This window comes from Podarcis filfolensis (genome assembly GCF_964270895.1).
Source record: "Podarcis filfolensis genome assembly, chromosome: 16".
Classification (NCBI taxonomy): Eukaryota; Metazoa; Chordata; class Lepidosauria; order Squamata; family Lacertidae; genus Podarcis; species Podarcis filfolensis.
In genome coordinates this window covers 8,186,602-8,211,858 of record NC_139620.1, presented here as the reverse complement: position 1 = coordinate 8,211,858, position 25,257 = coordinate 8,186,602, and the positions used below count along the sequence as shown (strand labels likewise).

Sequence of the window (25,257 nt, the reverse complement as noted above, 5' to 3'; positions counted from 1 at the left end):
TGCTGCAGGTGATGTCAGAGGGCGGCCCACAGCCCCAGTCCCTCATTCACTTCTCCATAAGCAACCAGTCTGTGGCCACAGTTAACGGAGTGGGGCAGGTCCTGGCCAAGGCTGTGGGCACAGCCACAATCCTTGGGACCATTCGGGCTGTCAACGAAGACACAGGAAAAGTCATTGTCTTTTCACAGGTACTTCCTCCTCCTTGTTGACGTCAAATGCTCACTTGCTCCTCTGTAATCTGAAACTTTCGAACTCACCATTTAAGTTGTTTCCCCTCCCCATGAAACCATGAGGGCTAGCACCTCCTCCAGTTTCCATAGGTCCCACCAGGGCCAGATTTAGGTTTGATGAGGCCCTAAGCTACTAAAGGTAATGGGGCCCTTTATATGCCCAGCTGTCCTTTGTCAACAACAAATTGTCGCTGTTTTTTGTGTTGAATATAGTGGGGCCCTAAGCTATAGCTTGTTTAGCTTATATGTAAATCTGGTACTGGTTCCCACCCTGTGTCCTGTTCCTTGACCACACTAGAGCGTGATGCTGAGAATCGGGCTGGCCTGAGTCTGGCTGCCTTGATTGTTGGGAATGAGCAGTCAGTGCCTTAAGGAATTGTGAACATTTCATGACTGTGGGTGGTCTCCTGAGTGAGCTGTTCATTTGCTGAACGGTGTGGGGTCTGAGGTCACTGCTGTGCTGAGGGGAGTGTGTGAGAAACAGCAGCTTGGAGCTTGAATTACTATTATTATTATTATTATTATTATTAATTAAACGTATTAGCTGCTTCTTTTGCCTTAGCAACTCAAGCAAAAACAAATGTGTACATAAAATAAAACCAGCATTAAAAAATTCAAAAGGCAGTTCTATTTTTTTAACAAACTACTTCATTAAAACATCTCTCCCACACAAAAAGAAAGGGATGTGAAACCTTTTCTTTACTGTTAACTTCCTGGGGACTGTATTTCAGTAGGAAGGGGGCCCAGAAGCAAAAGCGGGCAGAACAACGAATGCAAATTACAGTGGTACCTCAGGTGACGAACTTAATTCGTTCCGGAGGTCCGTTCTTAACCCGAAACCGTTCTTAACCTGAGGCGCGCTTTCACTAATGGGGCCTCTTGCTGCCACTGCACCGCCGGCACACGATTTCCATTCTCATCCTGGGGCAAAGTTCTCAACCTGGGGTAGTACTTCCGGGTTAGCGGAGTTTGTAACCCAAAGTGCTTGTAACCCAAAGCATTTGTAACCCGAGGTACCACTGTACATCTTTTTGTACAGTAGGCTAGTTTCTACACACACATACACCCCACTTCCTATTGGTTGCTCCATCCAATGTTGCTTCTGGCTCCGCCCACCACTGCCACAAGGTCCCCAGAAGGTTGCCGTCAGGCTAAAGATGCATCTCATCTGGCCAGACACTCCATAACATTTTCTGTTTGTTGCTCCTGGAACTTTACAGGTCCCAAGTGTGGGGTGCACATGGCTCCCCCAACGGCTGCCAGTCCACTTGGCAGCCTGCTGCAGAGGAGCTCCCCCCGCAGCTGGGTAATCTTGAGCAAACTGTGCCTTTTCTTCTGGTCTCTCTCCTGCTTCTCCCCTACCAGGACCAAGTAGACCTGGAAGTTGTTCAGCTGCGAGCGATAAGAATCCACGCTCCTGCCACCAGGCTCATTACGGGGACCAAGGTAGGTCTGCCCTATAATCACCAATGGACATATTCTCTGTGGATATACAAGGTTGTAGCCAACTAAGTTCTACTCAGAGTCACGTCTCTTAATGTCAGTGGCCCTCCCCGGCGTAGGACTAGCATTTCATGCAACCGAGAGACAGGCGGGGCTGACTTCTCCCTCCTGAACTGAGCCCATGTTAAGGATCCCACCCCAGTTTGTTTTATTTCACTTCAACAAATTGCATATTGCAAATTGTAGTTGTCTCTAAGCGGTGTATAGGGGACCCAATACATTTTTTAAAAAGAGTTTAAACTGTAAAATCAGACTCCAGTTAAAAAGCTTGCTGGAATTAAGTTAAACAAGGGGGAGCGGAAAGGCTGATCTCCTGGAACGAGACTCACCGCTTCCAGCGTTATCCTGTTCCACGTCATACGTCTCTTGTGTGTTAGGACAGTCTTTCTAATGTTTATTTCATTTATTTCAACTACCTGCCACTTAATTGCAACCGTCTTTATGTGTCGTACAGGTAAAACAACAGTACAATAACTTTTTAAAAAGAAGTTTCATTAAAATGCCTGCTGGTTGTTAAAACGAAAAAAAAAAAGATTTTGGTAGGTGCTGGAAGCTCAACAGAGGAGGAGGCCTGTCTGAGTTGCCTCTCAGCTGAGAGGGCATTCCAGAGAATCGGGTTCCACAATACTGGATGCAAGGCTCCTGGTGGATATGAGCTTGTGCATCTGACCCATGCGGGGACCATAACAGTGACTCCGCCCAAGGAGCTCTGTGATTGGGCAGGGATATAAGGAACCAGGCATCCTTGAGGCAGCATACAGTGGTGCCTCGCAAGACGAAATTAATTCGTTCCGCGAATTTTTTGTCTAGCGAATTTTTCGTCTTGCGAAGCACGAAATCCCATAGGAATGCATTGAAAATCAATTAATGCGTTCCTATGGTCAAAAAAAGTCCAAACAAAGCCAAATTTGGTACAACAAGAGTTTATTAAGTGCTCTTTAAAGTCACACATACTGTAAAGAGCATTTCAAAATTCAAACCCAGAATTTTTTTTAAAAAACAGCAGAGTGGCCCAGTGGTCACAGAAAATCATAAAAATGCAGGAAAAAAACCACAAGCTTCCAGATTCTTGCAAACCCCTCCCCAACACCAAGTCCTTGAATTCCAAACACCCCAACCCAAAATCCAACCCCCCCCAAAAAAAAGTTTTAAAAGCTTAACTTACCAAATGGCTGCAAAAGAAGTTTTGGAAAAGCTTCAAAAATCACCAAAGTCTTTAAAAACCTCAAAAAAGGCTACTATGTACACTGCGTTCTATGAGTTGCTCCTCGAGTCGCAACTGTATTAACGGTGTTAAGAAAAAGGAAACAAACTTGCAAGACGTTTTCGTCTTGCGAAGCAAGCCCATAGGGAAATTCGTCTTGCGAAGCAGCTCAAAAAATGGAAAACCCTTTTGTCTAGCGAGTTTTCCGTCTTGCGAGGCATTCGTCTTGCGGGGCACCACTGTACATGCGTTGGTCTCCGTGGTAGGACACGTCTCTTGCCCTGAGAGGACCAAAAGCTGGGAAGTAATAAGTGGCGCTTTCCTTTGTAGATGCCTGTATATGTTGTTGGCCTGACCAGCACTTTGACTCCATTCTCCTTTGGGAATGCCGACCCAGCGCTGACGTTCCACTGGGCCATGAGCAAGCGGGATGTCCTGGACCTCCTTCCCAGACACTCGGAGGTATGGATCTGTCTCTCAGGGCACACGTCAACTCTCAGCCACTGTGGGTTGCATCCAACGTTGGTCCTACTGAACCTCAGCCAGTCCCCACTTGATTACATTACCTACAGCGAATACAGGGGACGGGTGCTCTCCCTGGCAGCTTCCTCCTCCTCCTCCTTAGTCTCACTGTTGCCCTTGTAGAGTTCAACAGAGAGGAGGGCGGAGGACAAAACTAGAATGAATTGGTGCTGCCTCTCATTGCCTCCAGCGCCACCTACTGGCCAGCTCCTTGCCTTCCACCCCACCATTCTCAATGGGCACTGGGCAGTGACGTAGCGTGGGGGGTGCAGGGGGGCCGGCCGCACCGGGCGCAACATCTGGGGGTTAGGGTTAGGGGGCGCAAATCCATGGGTTAGGGGGCGCAAATCCACAGGTTAGGGGGCGCAAATTACTTGCCTTGCCCCGGGTGCTGACAACCCACGCTACGCCACTGGCACTGGGCACTGCTGGATCCTCCTATCCCTTCTCTCCAGGAAGCCTGCAGCTCCATCCCTTCTCTCCCAGGTTTCCCTGCAGCTTATTCCAGAAAGTAACTTTGCCATGGTCCTGCACACGAAGGCAGCTGGGCGGACGAGCATCCAAGTCACGGTTCAGGCTTCAGACCCGGATGCTGGGCAGTTTGAAGGACACCTCTCCGAGCTCTCGGATGAAGTGCAGATACTAGTAAGCGCCCCCTTCAGGCAGCCTCGTCCTCTTTCACTGCTGCCAGTCCTCTGCTGCGTCTGGCCATGCCAGCCGTTAACGTTAAAACAGGGGTGCGTCCCAGCCCTTCCTTCTGCCTGCAGGATCCTTGCTCTGTCCCTTACAGGTCTTTGATAAACTGCAGCTCTTCTCCCCGGAGTGCTCTGCAGAGCAGATTCTGATGTCCATGAACTCACAGCTCAAGTTACTCACAAACAGGTAGGGCAGGGAAAGGGGGGAAGTGGCAGGTAGGTGGTAGCAATGATGATGGGGAGCAAAGACAAAGACTCCACTATTAACTTGAAGAAGTAGAAGCACTACAGAGATGCTAATTTGCAGCAAATTTCTGTCTTCAAAATGTCTCCAGTTTGGGGGGTCGGTCAGCCTATACACCATCATTTTTTTGCTTGCCTTAAGGCAGGGGGTGTGGGACACCTCCCTCCTCCACTTGCAGGCCAGATATAGCCCCAGCTATATCCACCCCTCTCAGCGATCCTGGCACACACTGTCTCTCTCTCTCTGCTGGGTAAATAATCCCACCTTCCAGCTAGGATTGAGTAAGGTGATTTCGATTGATTGGTTGATTGGTTGATTGATTGATTGAATGCCTTCCACATGTATATCTGAAGGTGGTGTGCAAAACACAATAAGCACAGCCGAAAAACTGGACAGCAGCAAATAGATTTAAAAGCAGTACAAAGTAGACACCCCATGCCAAAATGTCTCCCTGTCGCTTCTGGAAAGTGCAGCTAATGGGATGCTTGCCGAAATTGCGTAGTCCACCCTAAATTTGGCAGCCCCTCCATCCTTTGTGGCAGTTGCCTTCTAGCCTGTGCACCCACCTTGGGCTATAAAACATAACTGGTCCAACCCTTCCACCTGCCAGCCCAAACAGAAGGGATGGTGACTCTTCTTTTGTCTCTTAGGGACGGGGCAGCCTTTGTGAACGCTCAGATCCTGCAGTGTTTCCCCAACTCCTCTGTCATTGAGGAGAACAGGCATGGCCTCCTGAAGGCAGGAGCTGTCACAGGCACTGCAGTGCTGGAGGTGACAGCCCTGGAGCTCTTCGGCGTCAACCAGACTGTCATCACCGGAGTGCGGGTAAGGGAGGCTCTGGGAAGAGGTGGTAGTGGCTGCTGTGGATTCCGCGAATGCTCCAAGGTAGGAGGTCCCTGAACGCCGTGGGCAGGGGCTGAAAGACTGAAGGGGAGAATGCAGTGCTGGATAAGTTGAGGACTGCCAACCACAATGGCTATGCTATGCTCTACCTCCACATTTGGAGGTGAAATTTCTGAATGCCAGCTGTTGGACACTGCAGGAAGAGAGAGTTGCTCGTGTGTTCGGGTTCTGCTTTAAGGGCTGGACTATAGATGGGCCATTGGCCCAATCCGGCAGGCTCTTCTTATATTATAAAGTTGCCGGGGAGTGAAGCAGATGGCAAGACAAGATACACGTCTTGCAAAAAGATCAGAATGTCGCACTAAAGTGCTGGAGCAGCTTGCTTAAAGAGGACCACTTACATCTGGGACAGGGAGCCAGCAACCTCCAGGTGTTGGTAGGTAGGACAACAGATGGAATAGTAAAGAGTGTTGTTTGTCTCCAGTGATATGGAGAAGATCTTTTCTCTGGTTCGGATCGGTCTGCAGTGCTTAGTGTAGCTAAATTCACAGTGAAGGCTGCTCAGCTTAGACAAGGCAGTCTGGCCTCCCTTGAGATCTAAGATTCTTCTTTTTCATTGTATTGGTCGAACTGTTTTTATGAGCAGTTCTTATGTATATTTTTATGTCCATGTGTATCGGTTCGGCTACACCTGGCATTTGCTTTCCTTACAAATGTTTTTGAGATGAATCAATTTGAAGTCTCCAGGTATGGTGATTGAAAAGGAAAAAACCGATACATCCTTTCCTTTCCCCCCCTCCCAGGTGGCCCCGGTGTCCTACCTGCGCTTGAGCAGTGCCCCCAAGCTCTACACGGCCAGCCGGGTGCCCCTGCGTGCGTTTCCCCTGGGCATGTCCCTCACCCTCGCCGTTGAGTTCTACGACAGTACCGGGGAGAAGTTCCACGCCCAGAGCACCCAGCTTCACCTGGCCTTGAACAGGTGCGGCTCAGGAAGGCACACTTGGGAAAGGGCCGCGTCCCGCATCGTGAGCATGGCTTGCTTGGGAAATTGCCACTCTCCATCTTGTGGAAAGTCATCTGTCCTTTTGGGAACTTGAACATTGGCCACTTCTGTGGTCCAGGGTGTTTTCATGCAACAAAGTACGCAAGGCGCAGTCATCACGATGGTCAGGATAAATGTCGGGATGATATCTTAAGTCATATCCACCCTATATGACCAGGCTTCATCTGCTGGGTACATTGAAAGGAAACAGTCATGGCTTCCCCCAAAGAATCCTGGGAGTTGTAGTTTGTTTAGGATGCTGAGAGCATACAGACATACATTCCCCTCCCAGAGTGGTTTAACAGTCAGTCCCTCTGATCAGGGAACTTTGTGAACTGTAGCTCTGTGAGGGGAATAGGGGTCTCCTAGCAGCATCAGTGCCCTACAGTTCCCAAATAATAATAATAATAATAATGATAATAATTTAACAATTTATTATTTATACCCCGCCCATCTGGCTGGGCTTCCCCAGCCACTCTGGGCAGCTTCCAACAAAATATTAAAATACCGTAATGCATCTAACATTAAAAGCTTCCCTAAATAGGGCTGCTTTCAGATGTCTCAAAATCCTTTGGGAGAAGCCATGACTGTTTAAAGTGGCACCATAGTGCTTTAAATGTATGGCACGAATGTGGCCCAACTGAGGCGACTTTTAAGTACAGGATACAACCACTTTTAAGTTGAGCCGTCCTACTGTGCGGTCGTTTCATAAACCGCGTTCTTACTGGATCTCTTGGGCTTGTTATTTCTCTTGGTTACGTGTTTTATTTCAAACACGTTCCCTTACCAGGATAACGAACAAGCATTGTAGAAGTAAATTATTTCCGCCATAATGACCACGCTCACACCATACATTTAAAGCACAACGATGCAATTTTAAACACCCACGGCTTTCCCCCCAAAGAATCCTGGGGACTGTAGCTAAGGGTGCTGAGAAGTGTTAGGAGATCCCCCTATTTGCCCCGCAGAGCTCCAGTTCCCACGGTGGTTTAAAAGTCAGTCCCTCTTCCCAGGGAACTGTATTCTGTAGGCAGCCCTCTAGAAAGTAAATTTTACTTTCCAACTTGTGGCTAGACAACCCAGGAACATCTGCAGCTTGTGAACTAGCCGCAGGTGTGATAAAGTCCTTTGCGCCACTGAGCCCACCTGTTCCTACTGGGAATGATAAATCCTTGTCAGAATACTTCAGATCTCCTGGATATACACCAGTAGGCCCTGATCTACCTTCAATCCCCACCCTGCTTTAGAACATAATTATTATTTTTTTAAAAAAAATGTACCACTCTAGCGTAGGGACGCGGGTGGTGCTGTGGGTTAAACCAGAAGGTCGGCGGTTCAAATCCCCGCGACGGGGTGAGCTCCCATTGCTCGGTCCCTGCTCCTGCCAACCTAGCAGTTCGAAAGCACAAGTAGATAAATAGGTACCGCTCCGGCAGGAAGGTAAACGGCGTTTCTGTGCGCTGCTCTGGTTCACCAAAAGGCTTAGTCATGCTGGCCACATGATCCGGAAGCTGTACGCCTGCTCCCTCAGCCAATAAAGCAAGATGAGCGCCGCAACCCCAGAGTCAGTCACGACTGGACCTAATGGTCAGGGGTCCCTTTACCTTTACCTTTACCACTCTAGCGTATTCATTCAGAGTCCCAGCCCACACAGGCGCCATCAAATTCCTAGCCGATCTCTTGGTGGTCCACAGAGCAGAAGGCACCATTGACCTTGTTGGCCAAGTTTGGGGAACCCTACCCTGCAGTATCCCTGCTTGACACACTCCTCACGGGGTCAATTTTTTTGCTTTGTTCCCCCAGAGATGACCTGCTGCTCATCCGACCCAGCAACAAGAATTACACTTACGTCGCCCAGGCTGTGAACAGGGGGGTGACCCTGGTGGGCGTTTGGGACGAGAAGCACCCAGGCATGGCGGATTATATCCCTGTCCCGGTGGAGCACGCCATCGAGCCGAACCTTTCCGAGCCGCTTGCCGTGGGAGACGTGGTGTGTTTCAGCACGCCTCTTGTCAACCAAGAAGGTCAGTGGGCTGGTCTCCAGCCGCAGTTGCTGCCTCCTGGAAGTGAAAGAGAAGTTGAGGGCAGATATAAAGCCCGTCTTCACGCAAGCGCATAGCTGAACTAGGGAAGGTCCTCCCCGCACGGTGCAGCAATGGCTGCCAACATGGGTTGCTTTCAAAGGGGATTACACAAATGTATTTATTATTATTATTATTTACCGTCATACCTCTGGTTACAGACGCTTCAGGTTGTGCATTTTCGGGTTGTGCACCGCGCCAAACCCGGAAGTACCAGAATGGGTTACTTCCGGGTTTTGGTGCTTGTGCATGCGCAGAAATGCTAAATCGCACTTTGCGCATGCGCAGAAGCGCCGGATCGCAACCTGCGCGTGCGCAGATGTGGCGCTGCGGGTTGCGAACGTGCCTCCTGCACGGAACATGTTCGCAACCCAATCGTCCACTGTATTTAATTTCTATACCGCCCTGTACCCGAAGGTCTCAGGGCGGTCCACATAAAATATCAAATACATAAAATCAAAACAAAACCAGCAACACACACAAAAAAAACCCCAAAACAGCCAGCATTTTTAAAAAAGCGTATAGGATGTAGATCAAGCCAGGCCTGGTTGAAAAGACACATTTTTGCCTGGCGCCTGAAGGTGTACAATGAAGGCGCCAGGCGAACTTCCCTGGGGAGAGCATTCCACAGATGGGGAGCCACTGCAGAGAAGGCCCCGTTCTCGTGTTGCCACCCTCCTGACCTCTTGCGGAGGAGGCACACGAAGAAGGGCCTCAGAAGATGATGTAGGGAGGATGAGGATACCTTCTGCCTCGACGGTCAGTAATGCTTTTAACTAGCAGTTACTGGAAACCCCAGGAAGGGACCGTTGCTCTTGTGTTCAGGTCCTGCTTGCGGGGTTCCTTTTGGATCATCCTATTGGCCACTGAGAGAACGGGATGCTGGACTAGATTAAGGTTACCAGACGTCCCTGTTTCCCAGGGACAGTCCCCGGATTTACACATCAGTCCCCATACAAAATCCATTGAAGTTGAAAAGTGTCCCCGGATTCATTGAAAAAAAATCTGGTAACCTTAGACTAGATGGGCCACTGGCCTGATCCAGAAGGGTTCTTCTTGCATTCTTAAGAAAAAGGAACTGAAATTCAGCAGGAATTTGATTGATTTGTTAACCATATAATATGCCTTTTGCCAAAATGGTGAAGTTTTAGCTCATTTTTAGTTGCTTTTCATAGGTTTTTATAGATCGTTTCATTGATGGTTTGGTTAATTATTTTACAGGATTCATGCAGTCTTTGTGGTGTTAGGTGGTTATAGTTATTTATTGTTTGTAAGCCACATTGAGATTCATCTGAATGAAAAGCGGCTTAGAAATAACTCAGTCAAATGGACCAGCCTTCTCCCAACTGCCAGAGCTCCGCTTAGCTGAAAGGTCTGCCCTTTGACCTGGAACTGCTTCTGACCCCATCCTCATGCATGGACCTTCATTGTAATTGCACCCACAGAACTCTTTTCTCACTTTAACGGTCCTGGAGAATTCGGGACACTGTAGTTTCTTCAGGGTGCGGGGAGTGTAAATCAGCCTTAACAAACTACAGCTTGTCCACTAGCCTTTCTGAAACAACACAGGGATCTGAAAAGAAAGCAGCCGTCCTTCAGGATCTGGCTTTTCCAAACCTTGCATTGTGGTGAGGTGTCCAAAAAAGGCAAATAGTAGCATGAAGCATGTGCATATTAGTGAAAATAACAAAAGGAGTATCTCCATCCCCATCATCCAGCCCGGACACTGAGGTCCAGCGCCGAGGGCCTTCTGGTGGTTCCCTCTCTGCAAGAAGCCATGTTACAGGGAACCAGGCAGAGTGCCTTCTCGGTGGTGGCGCCTGCCCTGTGGAATGCCCTCCCAGCAGATGTCAAGGCAATAAACAACTATTTTACTTTTAAAAGTCAACTGCAGGTGGCCCTGTTTAGGGAAGTTTTTTATGTCTGATGCTGTATTGTTTTTAATATTCAGTTGGAAGCCGCCCAGAGTGGCTGGGGAAACCCAGCCAGATGGGCGGGGTATAAATAATAAATATATTATTATTATTATTATTATTATTATTATTATTATTATTATTATTAAATTGTATTGTTTCAGGGAAAGTTGCTTTGCAAAAGAAACGAGTACCTTAAGCAAAATTGCATACAAAATGTCTGTATCAGTAGGAGAAATCCGCACTAAAATGATAGTGGATTTGCATGAGGACTTTTTTCCCCGATTGTGGGGAACTGAACTTCAAGATTGGAAAAATAAAGAGGAACTGAAATGGATGGATTAGCCCACCCCTGCCTGGAACCTAGCAGGGGTCCCCTTGGCTGCGTCTCAAAAGAAGCCTCATCTCATCACCCCCAGTCCTGCTCTCCCATTGCTGATTCCCAGCACAGTCCTTTACTGCTTTCCCATCTATGCTTTGCAATGGGGCCAGGGCAGCCAGGCTTGGGGGGGGGGTTCCTTTTCTCACTGCTACTTTTAAAAGGCCTTGATGCATAATGGAAGCAGCCTCTGGCTCATCGGCTGCTGTTTTATGGCCGCTGTGCCTTCAGCAAAGCACCGCAAATTAAGCCTCGGTCACGTCTTCAGGACAAAAGAGTAACCCAGAGAGCATCCCCTGGAATGCCAAGCATCCCTTGTCCCCTCCTCCTATAAAAACACACACCCAGCCTGGACTCTCTCTCTCTCTCTCTCTCTACTTGGTGACCCTCAAAACGGCCCCGTGCGAATTTTGGAAGGGGCTGCTCTCAGTGAAGAAACACAAGCTGCATTCTTTGCGACTTTGTGCGTAAAATGGCTTAAATATAAAGCACGCTTCAGTCCCGTGGGTTTGTCCTCAATCTGAAGAAGGAGAAATCTGCCTGTACCCATCTCAGTCAACCCAGCACATAACGGGACACAGTGTCAAGACAGTCCTTCCAGTGGTGTGAGGAAAGCCATGTGTGAGGGGACCCGACATGAGGAAGCCAAGAGAATAATTGTGATGCCCGGGACTGATCTATCAGGGCTCCTTGTCAGTAGCAAGTGATCCAGGGATCCTAGCTCCCGGCACAGAGTAACTTGTCAGTTTGCATCTTCCTTTTAGCACTGTGTTTGGTGGTGGTGAGAAACATTGCCCTATCAATTAACGCATGTTGGTTTCATCCATCTTTCCTATAATAGAACACATTTTTTACATCCCATGGATTGGGAAATTAAAGCTATTGTAGCTCATTTGATGGCAGCTGTTTTCGCTTTTATCCGCTGTGTAAAATATTAGAGGACTGCTTGCTTGCACTTTAGTCGGTAGAGCATGAGACTCTTAATCTCAGGGACACGGGTTCAAGCCCCACGTTGAGAGAAAGATTCCTGCATTGCAGGGTTTAGACTAGACGCTTGTGGTCCCTTCCAACTCCACAGTTCCTCCAGGCCATTAGCACCATTTGCTTTTGAAACAAAATGAAGACACGACCATCCCAGAGTAAATTAAATACAGTGCTCAGCGCAGAACTGCTCCCTAAGAAACAGTGTCCGAGTTTCTTTTCCTCTTCCCTCCCAGTCCTTTTTTCCTTTGGTGTCATGGCTTTTAGTTTGTATGCCCCAGGCATGCAAAGAAGTGTTTTCCTTGAGAGAGTAAAAGTTATTTAATTTCTCGTGTCCGTCTTCCACTGCCTCTGCTCGCTGCTTCATATTCTCCCTCATGTTTTTATTTCTTTCTGAGATGGATGAATAAAAAAAATAAAGCAGATTTGTAGGCTTGCAAGAACTTTTGTGAGGTGAATAATTTGAATTATTGCAAAATTGGATAAAGAGGAGGATTGTTAGTTAAGATAATTAAAGGCAATATGAATTTAAGAAATGCAGAAGAAGTGATAAAAATGGTGAATCATCAGAGGTGCTGATGGAAGTCCAAAAAGATTGTATAAGACGTGAAGTTTTGTGGTGTCTATGATAATTAATATGTTCAAAAATTAATATAAAATTATTTTAAAAAATAAAAATAAAGCATTAGCTTGGAGCCTTGACCAACTGGGACAACATGCCTTATTCTCCTCACGGAATCCTTGAACACAGAGGCAACAGCATTTTTTTCCTTTCCTTAGGGGAACCCGGGACATGGCAAATCACTCCAAGCGACCTCCTTGAGATGGACACGCTGAGCGGAGCGGCCTTCGCAAAGCACGCTGGGAAGGCCACCGTCTTCCACGACATCCCAGGGATAGTGAAAACTTACCGAGAGGTAAGGACCAGAAAAACAAGGCAGCACCATCACGCAGGCATCATGGGAGGTGTTTCTAGCCAGGAGAGTAAGCGTGGAAAGAGGAAATGGAGTCATTTCAGGGAATAAAAGACCTTCTCGGAGCATGGACTTTGAAATATACTCAGAGTCGCAAAGTGATTTCATGCTCTTTATTCAGCTCATAGTGGTGAGGAGGAATGAAATGAAAGTCCCCTCAAAGTATCTGCTTTATATACATTATTTGCACAATGGGCTGCACATGATTGGCTAATTCCAGAATTCTACTGTAAGCCAATCAGGTTGTGGATTCACTTCTATCTGGAGCATGATTGGGTGGTTCCTGCCAACCAATCATACTGCTGCATTGTTCTAGGACCAATCAGACTGCTGCATTCTGAATCCTATTGTTCTAGGATCAATCAGACTGCTGCCTTTTGGATCCTATTGTTCTAGGACCAATCAGACTGCTGCAGTTTGGATCCTATTCAACTCAGTACATAACAGACTTAAAAACTAAGAAACCATTGATTTGCCACTCCAGTTGACAACATGCCCTGCCCAACTGCTGCTTTTTAAAAATCAGAGTTAGGCCCAATCTTGCTTGGGCAGTGAATTCCTGCTAGCAAACAGCCACTTCTGAAACCCTCCTGCAGTCACCATTTTGCTCTTTCCAGGTTGTCATCGGGGGCTCCTCCAGACTCAGCCTTCACCTCGGTCCCAAACAGTACCTAACCAACACTCCAAACTCCTCCGAGTTCCGGGTTTTCGTCAGCACAAGTGGCACTAAAACAACCCTCCGAGGTAGGGTGGAAGGCACAGCCGCTTCGCCCCCACCCACTGTTAATGGGGCGCACGCTGGGAAGGGCAAATGCCCAGTCTAAGTAGAAAAATAAATCTGTCCACCCTGGCTGGATTAGAGGTGACGTTGCGAGGAGAAGCCGCGTGTCCCCTCAGCCACCACTCATTCTCGCTTTTGAAAGTGCAGTTTTCTTCCCTCTTTAAGGGGTGGTTTGCTGGGTGCCCAGAGGAATGTCCTGTTACAGGATAAGCAAATTCCTCCAACAGCGGAGGGGGAACACAACCATTCTGGCCAGCAGCAGTTGGTACCATTAATCTCCATGGCATTGTCTCATCCTGTGTTGAAGCTGTCCAGCCGTTTCTCCTTGTGGAAGCAACTCTCATTGTCTTAACTGTGCGCTGTGTGAAAAGGATCTTGCCTTTGTCTTTCCTGATCTTCCAGCATTCAGCTTCATTGGACGGCCCCTGAATTCTAGTATGATGAGGGAGAAAAGCTTTTCTAGCTAGTTACAATTTTGTACGCCTCTTCCTCTCTTGGGGATCCCCCTCCCACTTCAGAATGTAGCAAAGGTATGGCTTGTCCTCCTTTTCCAGTACTGCTTAGGCAATAAAAGGAAGAACAGATCTCCCCTTTCCAATTTTTAGGTTTTTGCTTCCTTCGGTTGGGCTCATCCTCATCAAGTCTGGTTTCATGCCAAATTGTGCATGGTTCCAGCTTCTATTTCCTGACCACCGCCAGCCTGAGGACAGTTCACAGGGCATCATGTCCCTTTATTCCATCATCACACCCTTGTCTCCTTTTATCCCTTCAGGTCCTTGCAGTTCTGTCCAGCTTCGTGCCATCACAGACCTGCTTTCCCCAGAATCTCACCTGACCTGTCAGGTGGAGTTCAGCATGATTTTCCCGGACATCCCAGCGCAGAGGATCTTTCATGCCCGGTCTGCGTTCTACACTGATAAAGGTAGCGGAGGAAGCGTCACAGGCACGGCATCTCCTCCGACAGTAGCCCGGTCAATGTTTTTATCTCGCCATTTAAAACCTTTTCAGCTTTAACAGCCTTGCACACATCCACCCCTGTCCCATAAGCTCTAACAGCGAGGTGAGGAAGCTGCAGCCTCCGAGATGCTCCCATCATCCCCAGCAGGCGTGGCCAGTGATCAGGGGTTATGATGATGGCAGCTGGAGTCCTGCAGCATCTGGTGGACCAAAGATTCCCTACCCCACTGTAAAGTCAATCAGTATTATTCCCCCCATAGTTGAGATGTCATGGGAGACTGAGAGTTACCGTATTTTTCGCTCCATAATACGCAGTTTTTTCCTCCTAAAAAGTAAGGGGAAATGTGTGTGCATCTTATGGAGCGAATGCAGGCTGCGCAGCCAGCACAGCAAGAGGGAGAGCTGTGCAGCGCCGCTTGTAGCGCTGCCTTCCCAGTGAAGCAGGATGAGGGACGGAAGGGAGCCCTTACGGAGCCCCTTCCGTCCCTCATCCTGCTTCACTGGGAAGCCAGGAGAGCAAGAGCCGCTGCGCAGCTATCGCTCTTGCTCTGCTGGCTGCGCAGCTTGCTCTGGCTTTCCAGGGAGGTGGGAGAAGGGATGGAGGGCAGCCCGTCAGTCCCTTCTCCCACCTCCCAGAAAAGCCAGCAAGAGCCGCTCTATCTTTAAAAAGCCGTGCCGAGCGAGCATGTCTGCGGCTCTTGCTGGCTTTTCTTGTTTTCCTCCTCTAAAAACTAGGTGCGTCTTATGGTCAGGTGCGTCTTACAGAGTGAAAAATACTGTGCCCAGGGCCCTGTAGTGAGAATTTATGCCCCAGATTTGCACCAGGGACTTCCCAATCCTAGCTCACTACCATCACCTCTAACTCTGTTTTGCCCATACGAATGTATCATAAGTTAAAAACATTCCCAGGCATGCTACAGCTCAGTGCTCTGCATCTGCTTGGCATGTAGAAGGTCACAGATTCAATCCCTAATGGGATCTCTAAGTAGGGCTGGGAAAGAATCCCTGTCTGAAATAGCCTGACTCAGTATGTAAAAGGTAAAGGGACCCCTTAACATTAGGTCCAGTCGTGACCGACTCTGGGGTTGCGGTGCTCATCTTGCTTTATTGACTGAGGGAGCCGGCGTACAGCTTCCGGGTCATGTGGCCAGCATGACTAAGCCGCTTCTGGCGAACCAGAGCAGCGCACAGAAATGCCATTTACCTTCCTGCCGGAGCGGTACCTATTTATCTACTTGCACTTTGACGTGCTTTTGAACTGCTAGGTTGGCAGGAGCAGGGACCGAGCAGCGGGAGCTCACCCCATCGCGGGGATTCGAACTGCCGACCTTCTGATCAGCAAGTCCTAGGCTCTGTGGTTTAATCCACAGCGTCACCTGCGTCCTCAGTATGACAGCTTCCTAATTTCCTACTTAAATCAGCCCTGTATTTAGAACATTGAGGACTGGAACCTTAGAAGGAAGGGCCACAGCCCAGGAGTAGAACATCTGCAGAAAGTCCCAAATTCAATCCCTGGCTTCTCCAAGAAGGGCTGTGAGTGTTCCCCATCTGAAATCCTGGAGAACTGCGGCTATTCAGTGTAGACTAGTGGGGGGGACCTGTAGTGCTCCAAATGTTGCTGAACTACAACTCCCATCATCCCTGACCACTGAGCCAACCTTGCTTGGGCTGATGGGAATTGTAGTTCAGACCAAGGTTCCCCATGCCTGGTGTTGAGCAAGGTGGACCAGCTGAGCAAGGTGGACCAGCATCCTGAGTCAGTACAGGGCAGCTCTCTATCTGGTTTCCCTCTTCCCAAACTCAAGGTCTCTACGCCTGCATCATCACCGTGAAAGACCAGCCGGAAGCCGACCTGCTGGCGCTGAGCACCGCTGGGGGCTCGGTGCACGTGACGGCCTCCCTCCTCAGCGATCAGAGCCCAGAGGGGACACAGAGGCTCTCGGTGCCCTTTCTGCCTGCCTTTTACATGAACCAGTCCGAAGTGGTCTTCAGCAGCACAGAGCTGAGCAGGGAAATCGTGGTGCTGGGGGCAAGGCGAGTGACTGAAGAAACAGAGGCAAGTCAAAGGCTTAAGATGCGGCAGCCACATAAAAGCCCTGCTCCAGATGACTGCAGCACTGGCTTCTGAGATCTCTGGGACATGCAGGACAGGTTCTCCCATAAACTGCAGCCATCTGCTGGGTGTATAAGGGATGCTTATAGCATTGGTCCACATTACAACCAGCCTTTGAATACTGGGTCCATTTCAGGATAATAAGGTTCCCCACGCCTGGTCTACATGTATGGTTATGAAGAGCAAGGAGTTGCATACATCATTTCAGTCATCTCAGGCCCTACGAGCCAGCAGGAAACTGCCTGGTTAGCACTGACCCATTGCAGGGCCTTCTTACTGGTGGCTCCCCCTTTACAGAATGCCCTTCCTGGTGAGGCATGACAATCTACCTGACTTTTTAACGTTCAGGAGGAAGTTTAAAACACTCCTGTTTACCTAGGCATCTGGTGGCTGAAATATACTCTTCCCAGCAACCTTGAAATCAATAGTCGGGAGTTTATGTGGCCCTTTCAAAACATTTCTAGATGTTCTTAATTCTGTTTAAAGGGTGTCTTATATTTAATTCTGTTTGCCACCATGCGCTCCTTGTGGAGGAAGCGGCAGGATAGAAATTGGGAAGGTGGATTCAACCTGTAGCAGTGATATATGGGCTGGTATCCAGCTAAGTTCTACCCGGAGCAAGCATATTTAAATGAATGGGCTTAAGTTAGTCACACTGATGAGTTTCTATGGCCGTGAGTAGGACTGACACTGGATACAAGCCATTAGTTTGGGAGCATGTACACCTGATCTGAAACAACAGGAGGCTGGTCATTTCTGGACTATTAAGGAAACAAACCTGTTGCTCAATTGTGTAGAGCTTGCAATTAAAGACTTAAGTCTCAGGGCACCTTAGAGACAAGCAGATCCATCCCAGCTTTGATTTTTATCAGTAGACAAGCAGTATTATAATAACCTCCTCCACTGAGGGAGAACGCAAGATATGCAGAGACACCTTGCCAAGTGAGAACAAGGGTCCTTGCAGCTGCTTAAGGCAGATCTAGTCCGCAAAAGCTAATCCTGCATAGATCCTGGTCTGTCTCTTAAGGTGCCACAAGCCACTGTTGTTGCTGCGACAGAGCAACAGACCCCTTTGGATTGCAGCTGTTATTTTCCTAACGACTCAACTTTCCCTCCGTCCTTCCTGCCAAGGCCCAGCCCAGTTCTCCAGTGATCCAAGTGGGACGCCCCTTCCATCTGGTGGACATGCCCGGGCTTGTCATCTTCCCAGTCAGCGTGGTCAACCTCACATCCCTCCAGCAGATGGCAGCACCCGTCTTCGTCAACCTCTCCTGCACCCTTACAGGCCAGAGGGCTGCCGTGTTAATGCGGGCACTGCCAGACAGGCACCTGTTTGGTAAGGACCAGAGCAGTCAAGCCACCAGATGCATGAACGGAGGCCTGTGCCTTCATCTCGAAGGTCACAGGGGATATCCTGCACCAAACCAGAGCAGACAGGTCTTATCTTTCCTCCTAGATCAGTGTGCTGAAGCAGGCCTTGTCAAGCAGCTTGTGGACTCCTACCAGGTCCTCCTCTTCACCATCTTTGCTGTTTTAGCATCCACCATGGTCATCTTTCTCAGTAAGTGGATTCGCAAAGGCAGGCACAATATACCCTGGAGGAACCAGGCCTTTCTGAGCAAGTGGGGAACCAGCAAGCCCACATGCTGTGCCCTCCAGCCCCAACTCTTCTCCCCCCACCCCGCCCTTGCAGGAATACTTGCCTGCCTCAAATTGATGGGAAAGATTACTGTATTTTTCGTCCCATAGGACACTCCGTCCCATAGGACGCACCTACTTTTTTTTGGGGGGGGGAATAAAGGAAAAAATTTTTTCCTTTATTTCCCCCCCCCAAAACCAGGTCGGGGAACAGTGGGATGGCGGCGCTGCGCCTCCCCGCTGTCCCCCGAGCTTATGGGGCTGGCCTATGTCTGCCCCAGCGGCAGGCTGCGGACACCTGCGCGAAGCACGGAGCGTCCCCTGGAGGGCGCCCCGTGCTCCGGGCTGCCGCCCGCAAGCCGTGCGCGCCCTGGGGGATCTCCCCCCGGGCACGCAAGGCTTGCCGACACCTGTGCGAAGCACGGGGCGTCCTCCGAAGGGCGCCCCGTGCTCCGCACTGCAGGCTGCCGCCCGCAAGCTTTGCGCGCCCGGGGAGAGTTCCCCCCGGTGCGCAAGGCTTGCCGACACCTGCGCGAAGCACGGGGCGACCTCCGGAGGGCGCCCCATGCTCCGTGCTGCAGGCTGCCGCCTGCAAGCCTTGCGCACCTGGGGGAACTCCCCCCGGGCATGCAAGGCTTGTGGATAGCTTCCTGGAGCCTGGAGAGCGAGAGGTGTCGGTGCGCACCGATGCCTCTTGCTCTCCAGGCTTCAGCGAAAGCCTGCATTCGCCCCATAGGACGCACACATTTCCCCTTCATTTTTGGAGGTGAAAACGTGCGTCCTATAGGGCGAAAAATACGGTACATAGATACACACACAGGGGAAAGCAAATACATGCTAAGGTGGTTGTGGGCTCTCTTCCTTGGAGGTTTTTAAGCAGAGGCTGGATGGCCATTGGTCACAGATACTTTAGTTGAGATTCCTGCATGGCCGGGGGTTGGACTGGATGACCCTCAGAGTGCCTTGCACAGGTGGAACTAACCTTGACGTGATGCTTCGACCCCCACAGCCTACAATGCCTTCCTGAGCAGAGTACAGGCAGTCCCTGTAGTGTATGTTCCCACATCAGGCATGGTACAGACAGGTGAGTTGAAAAGAAGATTCCCCCAATACTTCCTGCATTCATATCAAATGTTGTTTATTCAAAAGTATGTTTAGGGTGTGGTGAGGTGGCCTTTGGAATTATCTTCAGGTGGTTAGGTCACCAGAATGTGGACTCTGGACGAAACATTTCCAGAGCCCGCCCTCGCATTGCCTGGCTTATTAGACCTCTGATTTGTCATCTTTGGGTTTCTTGGTCCCGCTGCGCAACTACCCAGAGGGTTCTCTTGCAGCAGTCGACATAGCATTTCACAACATGGTATTCAAACAGCCACACACAGCAGCTGGATTGTCTTCCAACTGGCAAACCATTTCTGAGCATATCTATAGGTGGTTTCAAACAGCTCTTTCTCTTCCCACCCACCCCATTTTATTTCCAGGGTACCTCTCCTCTCCACCCAGCATGCAAAATCACTATTCCAGTGTCAGGAACAGGACTCAGGCCTGGCTTTGGAGCGTTCGAAGATGACCATCGCTGGACGCGGAGGCACCTATAAGCCATGTGTTAAAAAGTAAACTGGTGGAAACTTGTGGCAGCTGTCTTCATTAAATAGGAAGGGCAGGCATGGTTGGAAGAACTTGGAAAAGAACATGGCAATCTGTTCTAAAGACCCTTTGGCCTTTTCACTTGGGACAGAAGCCCCTTTCAGGCAGCGGAATGCACAGAAGTTGCTTTGTTGCGTATCTGCTATGTGCTGCCCATTTCCACATTTTACAACAAGGTAAAGCTATTAATCTGTAGAATCTGTTCTATTTTAACCCTGTAGCTAGATCCAGAGAATCTCAGGCAGCCACACTGGCTGAGCTCATTTGGACTCAGCAACCAACTTCCAGCCCCCAACACACGCACACACTAGAGAAAACACGATTCTGTCTTTATATCCAAAATTTATTGAGTCAGATGGGTGAGGCTACAAGGACAGTGCGAAAGCCATCTTTTGCTCTCCTTATTCCAGAGGCAGCAGCAACAGCTGAAATCCTCAAGAGCCACACAGTTGCAGCTCACATCTCACTTGTGTCGGGACTCCCACCGTCCATGCTCTTGAGATCCTCCGCACCGGAGCCGACGACTGTGCACATAGCCCCACCCATCCTGGACAAACATCTGCTTAATTTAGTGCTGCTTTCGCCTGAAGGAGCATCCTGCAAACAGGGTGGGGTGGAAGGCCACACAGTGAACAAAAAGAAAAGAAAACACAACAGCTCTTATTTACACATGACTTCTCGACCTCCTGAGCACAGCATCCGGGAGAGTTTAAAGAAAGTCTTACAGAAGGCTATTCCAATTATGTCACACGATTAAAAGCAAAAAACAGAGTCACCCTTCACTCCCCTAAGACTCTATCCATAATACCCAAAATCTTAATTACTGGAGGCATATCCCCACACCCAAAGTGGTTACTGCAGAAAGTGATAGCCACAGACCTTCCCTTTTGTTATCTGAATGAACCCCAGTGTGTTTTGTTACAAAGCCTGACATAATAGTTACCTAACTTGTGAATTTTAAAAGCAAAAGAAAACCGGCAGACTGCCTTAGGGCAGGTTAAAAAACCAACCACCCATTTCCAGATTCCACCTGCTCTAAGCAGCTTTAACCATCCACCTCTACAGAAGGGGGGGGGGAAGGTTACATAATAACAGGGAAGGGGTGCAATTAAGACACACACTGCTTAAATGCCGCAATAGAAAATGGCAAAGGAACAGAGGAGATAAGGCAGAAGTGATTTGCTCTAAGAGCAGGTCTTTAAAAACAGCCAATTAAGCTCTCCCTGCTTACCTTCTGTCAACCTTGCCTTTCCCCCAGTGGGCTGGCACAGCACAGTTGAACAGCCGACACACAGAACCACTGTTTGAGCGTGACTGAACACAGTGGTGATTTTGTAGCAACCTGAGAGAGGGAAAAGAAAAAACATCACTTTGGATCCACTTCAAAGAAATGGAAGAGGGAGCATCTCCAAAATGTATAATGTCTAGAAAATTGGGACAATTTAACCAGAAAACGTGCTAAATGGGATAATTGCTAGAATAGCGTTTCAACCTTGGAGACAAACCTACACCACCCTATCTCCTTTCAATCACCTGTATTGCTTCAAATCCTTTATATGGACTAAAACTGCAAGCTGCAGTTAAAACCTGTGATTTGTTTGCTCCATGTCCCAATTTTTCTATTTGTACATAACCAAAACACCTTAGCTTAAGTAAGGCCTTTACCAACTATTTGGGAAGGCCGTAGCATCTGCTTCATGTGCAGCATGTACCAGGTTCAAATCCTGGCATCTCCAGGAAAAGCTGGGAATGTCCTGCAACCCTGGAGAGCCGCTGCCAGTCAGTGTTGACAACACCAAGCTAGATGGACCAATAATCTGACTTGATGTAAGGCAGATGTTCCTGAAGATGAAAAGAGGCGAAAGCCCAATCTCGCTGCCACCAGCATGAAGGCCATGACTTTCTTTACCTGCCTGCCGAATCACACATGGGGGTATAGCCTTTCCAAGGCCAGGTATTTTACCATAGAAGCAACAATTTCTGAGGTAACCGTATTTCTTTTTCTGTAACCCCAAGACAAGAGGCCTCATTTCCTACACAGACACCTTCTGCCAGTTCACATGCCTGAGCAAATGGCAAGGGTTTTCCCCCTCCCCATATGAGCTCCCAGCAACGCAATGCAGCGAACTACAATAGAGTGTGAGAAAAAATGTAGAACTATGTGACTGCATACGTGATCCAGCCCCTTGCCCAAAACCTCAGTGGTACCTCAGTTTTCAATCGCCTCCGTAGTCGAATGTTTCGGAACTCGAACGCCAAAAACCCGGAAATGCACCTCGGAAGTCAAACAGGAAATGCAGCTTCAGTTTTGAGATTTCTGTATTGAGGCTTCCGCTTTCAGTTTTTGAACACTTTGGAACTCAAGCGGGCTTCCGGAATGGATTACGTTTGAAAACAGAGGTACCACTGTATATACAAGTTGCAGGACATAAAAACACGACCAGCCTCGTTTTAACACACTACTCCCTACCTGGACATTTCACATCCATGAAGTAAGAGTTGGGACTCTGGACCAGGCGCTTCTTCTTATGTTTCCTCTTCTCCTCCTCAGGGGAGGGATGCAAGAGATCCTTTGCGAGCTGCAGGGAATGCCCATAAACCAAGGACTTTAGAATGAAGAACAAACCTCTCAATCCCCACAACACATTTAACTCCCAAGCCACTAACAAAGTACTCGTGTACATATTCATGTTAAGTAGCTAGCGATTTGGTTAGGAAAACCTGGTTGAGGGGGTCCATGCCTACCAGATCTAAAAAAAGGTAGCAATGCCCCCTTAACCCCCTTCCTCAAAACCCCCCTTTTCCATGAAGCACAGTCTTTTATTATCGGTGAATTTATTCATTTTATACCCCACCCTTCCAAAGTAGTTCAGGGCTGCACACAAGTGAGAAAAACATCTTTACGAACAATTCCAGTACAGATGCAGACTGGGGAAGATCTCCATTTAACAGGTCTGCCAAAAGAGGAAACTTTTCAGGATGCACTCATAAGTCAATTAAAGGGGAAAGAACTCCAAAGGCCCAAATACCATATTTTAAGATCCTCTGGTAGTTTTCAAGTGCCATGAATGCTTATAGCATACAAACAACAACTATGTTTATTATGTGGGTGAGGAACCAGTGACCTGTTGGAATTCCCATAACCCCAAACCATGAGTAGTGCTTTGGTGGCATGGAGAACAACCACCTCTAGAAAGCCAGGTTAGCAGCAGTTGTTGCTCAAGCCCCCAGTTCAAATATTATCAAGTGGCCTCAGAGAACCCCTTCAACTGAGGGCACTGGCCAACGTTGCCCCCTGCCTGCCTATTAACCAACCAGGACTGTTGCAAGATTTCACGGAAATATAGTCTCCACAAACCTGCTTTGTTTTTGAAATCTCCAAAGCCATAAATACGTATCTAAGTATACATGGCCTAAGAGAAAACTTTGCAAGGTAGAGAGCTACTGTGGTGTATAGTCAGAGTGTCAGGCTAGGACCTGGGAGAGACCTGAGTTCAAATCCCTGAATCGTGAAGCTCACACAATGCCTCTCAGCTTAACCTACCTCGTAGGGTTGTTGTGGGGCATTAAAAAAAAATGGGGGGGGAAGAATCATGTACGCCACCTTGAGCTCCTTGGAGAATAAGGCAGGATACAAATTCTACATACGTAAATACATACATATACATATATACATACACACGCACACATACACACCGACTAAAATAGGCTCACTTTTAAACAAAATAACGCAGCGAGACCAGATGACCCTCAGCTGGGAAAAGTGGTTTCGCTGGCACCCGCCTCCCAGGCTGCTCTGCTCCTCCTTTCCCTTCAAAATCAAGTTACTATTCATATAAATCTCTTATTAACGGAGAACATTTTTAAAAAGCGGAGAGAGGGGAGGAGTCAGAGAAGTAAATATCTCCCCTCCCTCCCCAGGCCGCCATTTTGAGCCTCCCATCCCCGACCAGGGAAGTGTGAGGGAAGGGAACGGAGGGCGATGCGGCGCCTGGAGCGGGGTGGAAGCCCAAGGCGACGACCACGAGCGACCCCCTTTCCCCAACCTATCGGGGCCCGAAAGGCCGAGCCGGGGAGGGACGGGGCACCAAGGCCTCGCCGCTCCGCTGGCGCCCAGACCCAGCAAAGGACTCACAGGCATGTTCGCGTGGAGGCAGCTACGGCCGAAAAGGAGCCAGACCGGAAAGAGAGGGCGCTATATCCGCTCCGGGGTTTCCCCGCACGGGCGGAAGCCGAGCCAAAGGGGGCGTGGCCACCTCGACCTTTCACCCAGCCTGCGCGCTCTTCCTTCGACGACGCCACGGGGGGTGCTCCTCTCAGCCGCCATTTTGGAAAGGGGATGGGGATGGGGCGGGAACGGAAGTGCCCCTGGTTGGAAGCGGATTGCGGGAGGGCCGCCATGATGGGAAGGTCGCGTTGAGGCGAAGAGAGGGACTGGCGAGGCGGCCTTCTTGAGAAGGGCAGCCGTGTCGCCAGGCTGCCATTTTGAGAGGGTTTCATGAAAACAAGATAAATGAGCCAAGTAATAGAGGGATATAAAGGTATTTTTCTCTATTCCCGGCATATTATTATTATTATTATTATTATTATTATTATTAATAATAATAATAATAATGACCTGCCGTTCACCTTCAGGCCTCAGGGCGGGTCACAACATGAAAACACACATTGAAAATATTTGAAAAACAACTTTGAATCAGTTTTAAGCAACTTACAATTTACAGCTTAAAACCATTCACAATTGCATTTAATCATGCCTCGCTTTTCCTCCCAAGGTGCTCAGGATAGTGTAGACACGCCTCGTTTTAGCTTCACAACAACCCTGTGAGGTAACCTAAAAAAGGTAAAGGGACCCCTGACCATTAGGTCCAGTCATGGCCGACTCTGGGGTTGCGGCGCTCATCTCGCTTTTTTGGCCGAGGGAACTGGCGTACAGCTTCCGGGTCATGTGGCCAGCAGGACTAAGCCGCTTCTGGCGAACCAGAGCAGTGCACGGAAACGCCGTCTACCTTCCCGCCGGAGTGGTACCTATTTATCTACTTGCACTTTGAGGTGCTTTTGAACTGCTAGGTGGGCAGGAGCTGGGACAGAGCAACGGGAGCTCACCCCGTCGCGGGGATTCGAACCGCCGACCTTCTGATTGGCAAGTCCTAGGCTCTGTGGTTTAACCCACAGTGCCACCCGTGTCCCTGTGTGAGGTAGGCTGGCTCAAATTCACCCATCGAGCTTCATGGTTGGGTGGGGATTTGAACCCAGGTCTAAACTCACCTCGCACCTTCAAATACACCAGAGTGGCTTTCCACATTGGACGTCACATCCTGCCAGCCCCATCTGTGGGGTGGTTAAGGAGTTTATTTGTTATTTGTTTTTCTCTAAGGAGCTCAAGGTGACATGCATGGTTCTCTCCTCATCTCCTCCCCTCAACAACTCTGTGAGGTCGGTTTGGCTAAGGGGCAGTGACTGGCCCAAGGTCACCCAGCTGAGTCAGCATTTGAACCCCGGTCTCCCAG

General features: G+C 49.0%; 2 protein-coding genes across 4 annotated transcripts in view; one reads left to right on the top strand and one right to left on the bottom strand.

Annotated features, from left to right (window-relative positions):
• NUP210L (nucleoporin 210 like) overlaps positions 1-19,732 on the top strand; it is a 49,701-nt gene extending 29,969 nt beyond the window's left edge. For 2 of the 3 annotated variants that reach the window (XM_083590931.1, XM_083590932.1), the window contains exons 25-40: positions 9-188; positions 1,596-1,676; positions 3,268-3,399; positions 3,946-4,104; positions 4,250-4,341; positions 5,049-5,223; positions 6,045-6,220; positions 8,087-8,307; positions 12,418-12,554; positions 13,229-13,355; positions 14,165-14,314; positions 16,155-16,405; positions 17,594-17,798; positions 17,919-18,023; positions 19,110-19,184; positions 19,582-19,732. In XM_083590931.1, coding sequence (XP_083447057.1) covers positions 9-188; positions 1,596-1,676; positions 3,268-3,399; positions 3,946-4,104; positions 4,250-4,341; positions 5,049-5,223; positions 6,045-6,220; positions 8,087-8,307; positions 12,418-12,554; positions 13,229-13,355; positions 14,165-14,314; positions 16,155-16,405; positions 17,594-17,798; positions 17,919-18,023; positions 19,110-19,184; positions 19,582-19,670 — 2,355 coding nt within the window. In that variant the 3' untranslated portion in view covers positions 19,671-19,732. Of the gene's footprint in view, positions 1-8; positions 189-1,595; positions 1,677-3,267; positions 3,400-3,945; positions 4,105-4,249; positions 4,342-5,048; positions 5,224-6,044; positions 6,221-8,086; positions 8,308-12,417; positions 12,555-13,228; positions 13,356-14,164; positions 14,315-15,770; positions 15,883-16,154; positions 16,406-17,593; positions 17,799-17,918; positions 18,024-19,109; positions 19,185-19,581 lie in introns of those variants that run through there. The other variant, XR_014542639.1, reaches the window with a different exon arrangement.
• A 337-nt stretch (positions 19,733-20,069) lies between these two features.
• RPS27 (ribosomal protein S27) lies at positions 20,070-24,033 on the bottom strand. Its single transcript, XM_083591687.1, has 4 exons — positions 23,883-24,033; positions 22,218-22,326; positions 20,979-21,089; positions 20,070-20,344 (listed from the first exon to the last, which is right to left on the bottom strand). Exons 1-4 carry the CDS (start codon positions 23,886-23,888, stop codon positions 20,316-20,318), a joined length of 255 nt encoding a protein of 84 aa, XP_083447813.1. The 5' UTR covers positions 23,889-24,033; the 3' UTR covers positions 20,070-20,315.
• Between the last annotated feature and the right edge of the window lie 1,224 nt (positions 24,034-25,257).